The 10,441-nt window shown below is 36.8% G+C and overlaps 1 protein-coding gene across 1 annotated transcript; it reads left to right on the top strand.

The window, feature by feature from the left end:
• The first annotated feature begins 1,578 nt into the window (after positions 1–1,578).
• On the top strand, positions 1,579–6,421 carry LOC133732571 (phenylalanine--tRNA ligase, chloroplastic/mitochondrial-like). The gene is made up of 10 exons (XM_062160149.1): positions 1,579–1,864; positions 2,552–2,742; positions 3,317–3,523; positions 3,616–3,733; positions 4,125–4,201; positions 4,769–4,948; positions 5,162–5,206; positions 5,445–5,549; positions 5,950–6,063; positions 6,158–6,421. The coding sequence occupies exons 1-10, from the start codon at positions 1,663–1,665 to the stop codon at positions 6,206–6,208; spliced, it is 1,290 nt and encodes a 429-aa protein (XP_062016133.1). The 5' UTR covers positions 1,579–1,662; the 3' UTR covers positions 6,209–6,421.
• The last annotated feature ends 4,020 nt before the right edge of the window (positions 6,422–10,441 follow it).

Raw genomic sequence — 10,441 nt, 5'->3', positions numbered from 1 at the left:
GCGGGATGTATTGGATGGCTGTACCCAATCGGATCGGACCTGGTGGGCATCCAGATTTGGTTACTTGGGTGGCGACGGCGATGGGAGGTGGCTTTCCTAGAAGGGCGGCGACGGGGGTCGTGGTTGCTGCTCGGGCATACATGCTGCAGGGAGTGGAGATGGATTTGGGCCTGGTTGCTCTTGTTGGGCTTCGTTCTTGGGCTAGGTTCTCCTTTGGACCATGATTGAACTACTAGTCTAGCAAATTTTATTTTCTAGTTTTTTCTCTAGGCCTTTTCGGGTGATCTAGTGGGTTTTTTTCCCAATCTAGTTTAGTTTTGCCTGCAAATGGATTTGGCTCTTTGTCGGCTTAATTCTTAGTGTCTCTAGTTGTACACCAATTGAAGTTTTTAGGCGACTAGATTTACTATAAAGGAGAGTTAGGTTGTGAGGATTTGGGTCCTTTTGTTTTTAGGCCCGAATAAGTGAGCTCATGTGTTAGCAATGAAGGTTACCGGTCAATTTGTTTGGCGGCTTGTGCCATCTATGATTTTGGTATGAGACAACTATTGATGTAACGTGCCTTCTGACCATGGATAAGTAATGAAATTATTTATTCCTTAAAAAAAAAGGGGGAATTGGCAAGCAGATATCATTTTCACCAAAAATAAACATGTTGATAATTCCTTCTGTACTCAAAGTCTCTAATGATGCTTGTCGCTTGATAGTAATGATTCTTTACCACATTTTCTGTGTACGAGATCAGTTAGAGGTTGGCCGAAATATACGTGCCACTAAATATTAATACTTAACCAAATCAAAGTCAAATGGAACCACCACATGTGGTCGAGTTGGTAAGAGCCTCCAGGTGTGGAACCCCCACACCCGGGTTCGAATCCTGCCGACGCTTATTGGAGTTAAATCCCAATATATTCTTGGGGAGGAAGCGTTCTGACATGATCCCTCGGCACGGATTAGTCTCTGGGTCTAGGAAGCCTTTGAGGAACCGTGTGATCTCGATCAAAAAAATCAAAGTCAAATGGAATTTATAAAAATCATGGATTGCAAACGAGGCCTCGTTGGAACCTTGACAATTTCAATCCAGTTACATCAAATTGAACATGATAGAACAACTAGCTAAGAATACTACCATGTCATGCAAGTTAAGAACTTTGCAATAACACTACAACCAAATCCTGCTCATCTGCATTACAGTGATGGAAGTGGAACATTAAAATTCTTTTTTGCCCTCTTCAACAAGGTGCCCTTTTAGAGTAAATTTTCATCTTCATCATCAATAGTGAAAAGGAGAAAACAATAGCCTGCTCATCAAATCCCACATTCATGAAATCATAAGAAAAATACAAGAAATGCTCAATTCTTCCAATGCTCATCGTAACCAATACAAAATCGACCAGAATATTAATTATATGAAAGGACATGATAATAAACTTTAATCAAGGACATGAGCTTCATTGTTTCCAATACTAATCCAAAGTCTAGACTCCAAACACCCCCCAAGACCCAAGTCAAGACCCCCAATGGGCCATTCAAGAATCCCTCCTCAGTCCACAAACAACTCAATAAAAAAAAAAAAAAAAACAAAGAAAGAAAAAAGAAAAAATCAGAGTGAAGAGGAAAATCCAGACTAGAGACGCCAAACTCTTTTCAGTCCCAACGAGAATGGCAACGGCTTTCTCTTTTGCCCAAACTGTTCTCTTCTCCAAAACATCACTCTCTCTCCGCACCAATGCCCTCAAAAGCTTAACCTTCTGCCTACCTTTCTCTTCTTCTTCTGCAGCTCTTAATAAGCCTCACAGCAAAAAATGGAGGCAGCCAGTGACTTCGGCGCTGGAGCTCGGCGGCGTCAAGATTGCTAAAGATGGTAACTTTCACTATTTTCTTCATCCCTTTGAGCTTCTTATTGCTAAAGATGGTAACTTTATTGGGCTTTGCGATTTGTGCATCTCTCAAAATGGTGTTGGTTCAGTGTGATTTATGAAGTGGGCAACCTCTTTTAGAACTTGGGTCGCTGCAGGTTTTATGATTATTATTCATTCACTGCTGCATTTTGCTTTATCTGCTGTGCAGTTTATTTGTTTGAAAGGTTATGCATTTTTTGTATTAATGCTCAGATTTTAGGGTGTTTGGATAGTGGGTTAATGAATTGAGGACAATGAATTGGTTAACTCAGACAAAAATCAACACCTATGATTGGTTCACTTTCGAAGGCAAAAGCCGATTACTTTACTGTCATGCTGTAAAGTTTTATTTGATACAACTTATTAGAGGGATGTATCTCACTTCAATTCATTCCATTTGTGGTATACTGCTTTTTGAAGCTTGTTAACTTATACATGCTCCCCCGTACTATAGTATATGAAGCTAGAAAACTGAGCCCTTGCTTTTTGAATGTTCTGTATGGTATAATATTTTCAGTATACGTATTGTAGATATGTTAATCGATTGCCCCACAAACAATGTTCTGGATACAGTTTCTGCAAGGCTCTTGCTTGCTTTAAAAAAAAAAAAAAAGGTAGTGCCATAATATATTTGGGTTATGGTTTTGTAGATGTGTTGAGGGATGACCCCACAAACAATGTTCCGGATACAATTTTTGCAAAGCTTGGAATGCAACTGCACAGAAGAGATCAGCACCCACTTGGAATTCTGAAGAATGCCATATACGAATACTTTGACACCAATTACTCAAACAAGTTTGATAAGTTCGATGATCTTTGCCCACTTGTATCTGTTAAGGAGGTATGCCATTGATCATGTTTTCTATTTTGGATACCTATGTTGCTTCAGATATTTGATTCTAGTGCACGGTGTCTGATTTGTTTATTAGAGTAGAGACACTGCATCTAGTCTTTCAGTTTTGAGCTGACAATAAGAGTTGGAGACAGTGCATTCTTACATGATAGTTATGAGGCATACAGGTTTTCAATCACAAGAATCTTATGGCCTATAAAATATCATATTTCTATTTATTACATGATAAAGCTGCAATAAGTGAGATATTCATTTAGATCTATTACTCCATCCCCCAAACAGCGACACATACACTAAAGTAACTACAGAAAACAGAATCTTTAAGCTTTTACTGTTACCAGTGCAATTTCCATGGAAACCTGAACTAAAGTTCTGGGGAGAGACTCTGCATGTTTACTACTATGTCTGATTCCAGATGATTAAACATAATAATTAAGTTTATGTTTTTTCTTTTTTCTCTTTAATTTTCATACAATATAAATGTAAATGGATGTTTGTTCAGTGCCTTTTGTTATTATAAGTCCTTGTGACTTAATTCTTGACAATAAGTCATTTCTTTCAGAATTTTGATGATGTATTAGTTCCTGCTGATCACGTGAGTCGAAGTTATAATGATACATACTATGTGGACTCTCAAACAGTTTTGAGGTGCCATACAAGTGCTCATCAGGCAGAGTTATTGAGAAGAGGACATACTCATTTCCTTGTAACTGGAGATGTGTACCGTAGGGATTCCATCGACTCTACACATTACCCTGTGTTCCATCAGGTTTTGTATCTATAATGCACACTAAGATTTTATTGCTGATTAGCTTGTTGGAATCCTGTCATATCTGATGAAATAGTTTTCTGCCCATATAGATGGAAGGGGTTCGTGTTTTTTCTCCAGAAGATTGGGCAGCATCTGGGACAGATGCAACATCTTATGTAGCTGAGGACTTGAAGAAATGCCTTGAGGGCTTGGCACGCCACCTATTTGGTAAGATAAGAGTGACTAACATCTTGAACCCTCATCATCTCTTATAAATAACTAATTTTGGGCAAGCCATTTTGAGGCCTTGAGGGTTTTAGCATCCAAAAAGTACTGTGCATAAGTTGAGAATATGAAGGCTAGTTTCCTAAACCCTAGACAACACATATTTACATAGAAGCTATATTTGATGTAATATTGAAGGGAAACTTTGCATATAGCTATTAAGTATATCGAGTTTCATTTTCTTGATATATTCGTGGAGCTTTATTTTTATTTTTTATTTAAATAATAATGTGGTCTATTTATTTTTTGTTTTTTTTGCCTTGTAATTTTCTTATACGTCATGTTTATATACTTATCTTTGAACCTTCGGATTTGATGAGATCAATATTTTCAGGTGCTGTGGAGATGCGCTGGGTTGATACATACTTTCCATTTACCAATCCATCATTTGAACTTGAGATTTTCTTTCAGGTATGATATTGATTACAATCACTTCACGGGTTAGAACTTTGAATTTTGAAAGATAAAAGATCTGTGTCTTCTTATCATTCTGTTAGACTGTTAGAGATTCTTTTGTTCCATTTACAGGTAATCAAAAATTATACAATGTACAGAGACATGTCTTATTAACTTACTGTAAACAACTTTGAAGAATAGCATATATATAAGTAAGACAGGATGAAGTAAAACAATCTGCTTGTTGTGATATTTAGGAACACTAATAGGTGATGAAACTATTGAACTTGATGTGTATCCTAATTACATGTAGTAAACATTCTTGGGACTCTTAGAAGCAAAAACAGACAGCACGTTAATTCATGTAGACAAAAAAGTATAAGACTTGCAGTAAGATATAACAAACTCTTGTCAAAGATTGGGCACCATTCCCTGAAATATGGTGAAGATTATACATAAAATGGTTCTCTCAATCTCTTTTTCTCTCTGCTTTTGGGTCATGCTTCATATTTACGTTACTGTGTGTGATTCTATTATTAGCATAATAGAAAATTTGTAAACTGATATTGAATATAATCTCAGGAAAAGTGGTTGGAGGTTCTGGGTTGCGGAGTAACAGAACAAGAAATATTGAAGAGAAGTGGCAAAACAGACAATCTTGCTTGGGCTTTCGGACTTGGATTGGAGCGGCTGGCAATGGTTCTATTTGAAATCCCTGATATTCGTCTTTTCTGGTCAACTGATGAGAGGTTTACCTCGCAGGTGATTCCTGTACCCATTAAATAATGTTTTTGTATTATTCTCTTTTCTCAAATGTAATCCTTTTTTTTTTTCCTTTTTCTTTGGAATTAAGTCTTCTGGAAAAGTGAAAACATCAAATAATTAGTCCTTGATACTTTTGCAATCCACTGATATCCTTTCTTTTTCTTGTTCAATTACAAGTCCGATTATTTAACTTTGGATTTCTGGTTACAGTTTTTGAAAGGGCAGCTGGGAGTCAAGTTCAAGCCATATTCGAAGGTATTTTTGCAACACACACAGAGAGGAGAAACTTACATTTTTCTTATGAAATAATATGCATGGTTTCTAGTGATCTAGTGATGCTTTATATTTGATCTGAAGATTTTCATATAGGTCTAAATTCTTAAAAGCTATGTATTAATCACCTAAAGGCGGTTTCCGTTATTTCTAACTATAGCTTTTCCGGATACATACTACTGGCAAACATTTCTTATCATATTTGTTCTTTTCTTTTCAGTATCCTCCGTGTTACAAAGATGTTAGTTTTTGGATCAGTGAATTTTTCACCGAAAACAATTTATGTGAAGTTGTTAGAGAGGTTGCTGGTGATCTTGCTGAGGAGGTATGTCTTTTATTGTTTTCACTTGTATAAACTTTCTGGAGGCGTGACAGTTGAAAATCATATTGCCCAAGAAAATATATTAGTTCTTCTGGAATATAATCCCTGCATTTGACAAAGTATTTTGTAATTCAAATTTGAAAGATTTATCAAGCAGTTCAATGTGGAATGTCTGTTCTACAATTGCATTGCGGCTGCAGAACCAATATATTTTGACTTTCTCTCAACCTTGTCCATCCAACATATTGCTCCAAAATCTCTTCAAAAACATGCCTATCGTGCTCCAAAAGACTAGAAGTCTTGTGGAATAATCCTTAATACTTGCCAATATATTTTGCAATCTATCAATATTTGCTGTTTTTTTATGGATTTTACTGAAATACCTCTCTTGTATAATTGTCAGGTGCAATTGATAGACAATTTCACAAACAAGAAAGGAATGACCAGTCACTGTTACAGGATTGCGTATAGGTCCATGGAACGGTCACTTACAGATGAGGAGATCAATAAGTTGCAGGTGGTTCAGATACATACGAGGCCATGACATTTATTTCCTTCTTATAATCACACATAAGGCATAACCTCAAAACTTGTAACAATTGCATGTGCAGGGTACTGTAAGAGAGTTGGTTGAGAGCAAGCTGAAGGTGGTCTTGAGATGAGAGTTCCTGGTGCGGTAGCCTATTTTGGCAGCTCGAAATTGTGTAAATTCTGAACTTCATTTATAGGTGTTGAATTTTTGCTTTACAATGTAAAATCCTTTCTTTTTCTGGCCAACTGTATTTTAGCCTGCCTAACACACATGACTTGAGAAATAAAATAAAACTGAACCTTTTCGGGTGACAAAATGTACTCTCTCAAGAGTTGCACCAGCATGTTGTCTGATAAATGCTAATTTGGTTCAAGAGAAATGCCACAGTGAGTAGCATGGGTGTGTGAATAATTATAATTCTCTCTCGTGGATGCTGGGCGACTCTCTTGAGCTTCCTTTCTTGTTAAAAGTTCCTTCCAAGTGATTGGAAAGTACTCACGGTCAACAAATTTGTCTATCAAATATGACATGCCGACTAATGTATCAGTAGTTGGTTCAGTACACATGTTCGAATTTGGTCACTGTAGCAAATTGGGCTGGTATAGCAAACAACAAATTTCACATGACATCAAAGCATATTATCATCGCATCAAAATTTCACATGCCAGCGTAACTCAAAATGCCATTTGAGTCGTCATGAACTTCAAGTAATGTGTCGAGGCATTATCATAACCAAAACCATTTTTAGGTTGTAACTTATTTGTGTTCCCTCTGCATCTCCTGTGTGCATATGGGCCTCGTTTTATGTGCGTCAGGCGTCAGCTGTCCCCATTTAAGTAATAAATGAAAAACTTGCACCGGATTTGCTTCTGTATAAAGGACTAAAATAATAGAAAAGAAATAGTTGGATGTAAATCGGTTTAAAATTTACTGACTATTCTTTTTCTGTTTTCTTTTTTAATTCTCAAAAAAAAATAGTCGGATGTAAACTTTAAACCGATTCTAAGAGACATCATCAAAAACAAAACCATTTGATATGTTTTTTTTTTTTTTTTTTGTTGAGGGGAAATTGTCAACTCTTTATTCAATACTTAAACGAAATTATAATCAGAAGAAAGTACATTAAGAATAAAATTTAGGGGAATGTTTTTCCAAACTAAAGAAGATCTAGACAGAAAAGCAAAAGAAGCTAAACAGTGAGCCACACAATAAACCATTTGATACGTTGTATCAAGGCATCGTCGAAACCAAAACCAATATTCATACGATGACTAAGACGAATAGGTATAATGTTTTTTCAAACACGTCCCATAAAATTGATAGCATAGTTTATTCGGAAATATGTATAGCCCGAGATATTCAAATGACAACGCATTATTGTGACAAGAAATCAGTAGCCAGCGGGAAGGATATAGCCTATTAATCTATCAGGATTCAAGGTGGTGCAGGCCTATCTAAGGTAGGGCAAACTGCAGAGTCATACGGTCAAAGGTTGGACAGAAGCAGAAGCAGAGTCAAAAAATAGGGACAATGATAGCTTATGGAATATCTCTTGTTGGGTCCATTTCCACCTCCACCTTGTCTCTCTGCTGAGCCCTAGGTGTGCTCTAGCTAGCTAGAAGCTAGCAGGAGATGACGATGATGCCCCCATCTGCATGCAGATTCATTACTGTCTCCTTTTTCTTTTCTGAGATTAAGGAATATGATCCTTCATTACAGGATTAAGCATTATGATCCTCCATTCCTCCATGAGAAGCTTATAATCACTTGAAGAGAGTTTAATTAACAAGTCGGGTATTGCAGGTTCCAACACCTAGCTAGAGATGCTTAACATCAGAAAGAGCGTTGTATAAACACACCGAGGTCAGAGAGAGAGCTATGCAGCAGCACACTGTTTTGCTAATTGGTAGAAAAATGCTCCGCAATATTGTTGGTCCCTTAATTACGGTCGATCAATTCCTAGAAACACAGTTGGTTTAAATTACGATCGATCAATTCCTAGAAACACAGATGGTTTAATCCTGGTCACTCATCCATAGAGTAGAAGCAAGTTGCAAAGGCTCTCTCTCTGTGCATGGGATGTGTCTCCCAAAGTCCTACATAAGTACCCGCCAAACACTTACACTTACATCTTACTCGGATCCTACCAGACTTCATCTTAGCCTGATTGCACAAGACCTCATGATCTTCATTATATCATTGTACTAGATACAATCCTATCATTGTGAGTTTGAACTCAACCACATAAACATATCCCGTTTTACCCACAAACTCATTGTGCATTCAATTTTAATTTCAAAATGATTCATTTACGCTACATTAATATACTTATTGATAAAGTAATCTGGGGTTCACATCCAAAACCAATTGGCAATAGATAACTCATAGGCAATGTCTCATTTTTCCTATGTGGGATGTATATATTCTCAACACGCCCCCGCACGTGTGTTAAATTTTCAAGCCATACACGTGGACAACTTGGGTGACGTGGAGCCCGTGTGGCCGTTAGGCATGCACACGTGGGTAACCCGCTCTGATACTATGATAAAGTAATCTGGAGTTCACATCCAAAACCAATTGGTAATGGATGGAATGACCCAAACTCTTATATACTCATAGGCAATGTCCCATTTTTCCTATGTGGGATGTATATATTCTCAACACTTATATATTAAGGAGATTAATTTAATACAGAGTTAGAGGACTGACCCTATGTATTAGCAGCTTGGTCTAATCTCGATCAAGTCTATGGAGTTGGCTATTATTGTAAAGAATTCATCTATCGTTACATTTTTTTTTCTGATAAAAAACAAACTAAGATAAATACAAACACCTCTAGGGCACCTTGATCCTAAACAATCAAAGAGAACAACTCTTGAAACACTCTGGGGAAACAATTTTCTCAAACTTTCTCTCCATTACAGTTGTGGCCTAGGTTAGCACACACATATGCTACAAAATTAACTTCTCTCAGGATGTGATTGAAAGAGAACAACTTAAATCTTCTTGAAAGCTTCTTGATGTCTTCTATGATCTGCATAATTCTCCAAGGTGGTTGAATCTTATTATTAACATCTATGACGAGTTTGAAATCTCCTTCCACTTGGATGTTTCTGACTCCTCTCCTTGCAACCAACCAAAGGCTATCTCTTAGGGCTGTAGATTCAGATGTTGGGACTGAGGTGTTTCCAATGTTCTTTGAAGCTATTCTACTGTCAAATGAAACCTACTGTACGTGCTAGAACTCAATGTTCAACTTCTTTGTCGTTAATTTGTAGATTATACAAGAGACTAGCTCCCTGCTCACACAAGGATATAATACACCATTCATGCCATTGATTTTCATTGCTAGCTGGCTAGCTAGTGATGACAACAGGAAGCTCGATCAATGATGATGGAGTTTGAATGAGAAATTAAGTCAACGCATGTTTGGTCATTTCAAGTGGGTTCCAGTGTAAAAGCGTCTCTAAACAATAATGATAGTGAAGGCTTCTATTTCACGTTCGTTAATCTATCTTCTGCAAAAGTACTGTTGAAGGAGGAGAGAGTGATTGAAAGAAACAAGCCACTACAACAAAAGCGAGATTCTAGCTAAGAATCAAAATGCAGATCGATGTATATACATCTGAATCGTGATCGGATCGAGTACGTACAAGTCACATCTACACTGTTAAAGAAACCCTAGTATATATTTTATGGAAATAATTTTTCTTTGCATGTATGCTTTTCTTTCATTTGTTTAACCCAACAAATCTGAGTAAGTGAGACTGAGTATTAAATTATGTTATCATTCGTGGGTTTCTACAAACACATCGATGTATTTATTTTCTAATCAAGTAACCTAGCATCTTGAATCTAGCATAGTTTTGTCAATCTAAACTCTAAACCATTACTTGTACAAATGAACTATTGTATTAATCTGTTGAGTGATAGCATATAGTAATTTCACTGCATAACATGTCACATATTTTTTTTTGAGGGAAATGAAAGACTAATCATTGATGAAACATTCATTACAATCAGAGAGTATGAGAGCCTCCACACTTGGAGGGATGTTGGTAAAAAAATCACTACCAAATTGACTAGCTTTGGCCTCCTGCGCTAAAGTATGTGCTACTAGATTAACATGCCTACTACCAAAAACCACTTTAGCATCTAAAGCATCATGCGAAGAGAGTGAGGATAACTAGTTAACTACTAGCATCTTCCATACACTCTTGGCTCCAGAGTGATCTAAATCAAATTAGAAGCCATTAACTGCAGTATCAATTTGAAAACATTTTAAAACGTCTAAGGATTATTTAGGCTTTCTCCTGATAATCTGATATTCTGGATTTCTGGGGGAACTGTATTAAAGTTTCGG

This window comes from Rosa rugosa, chromosome 2, assembly GCF_958449725.1.
Source record: "Rosa rugosa chromosome 2, drRosRugo1.1, whole genome shotgun sequence".
Lineage (NCBI taxonomy): Eukaryota > Viridiplantae > Streptophyta > Magnoliopsida > Rosales > Rosaceae > Rosa > Rosa rugosa.
The sequence above is the reverse complement of the archived record's forward strand: the minus strand, read 5'-3'. Positions and strand labels throughout refer to the sequence as shown.

Bases quoted from the DNA above. Each gene is read 5' to 3' on its own strand.
- LOC133732571 (XM_062160149.1), top strand. From the start codon at position 1,663: ATGGCAACGGCTTTCTCTTTTGCCCAAACTGTTCTCTTCTCCAAAACA. The intron at 4,949-5,161 runs GTGATTCCTGTA...TTCTGGTTACAG, and splicing joins ATGAGAGGTTTACCTCGCAG to TTTTTGAAAGGGCAGCTGGG. The intron at 5,207-5,444 runs GTATTTTTGCAA...TTTTCTTTTCAG, and splicing joins AGTTCAAGCCATATTCGAAG to TATCCTCCGTGTTACAAAGA.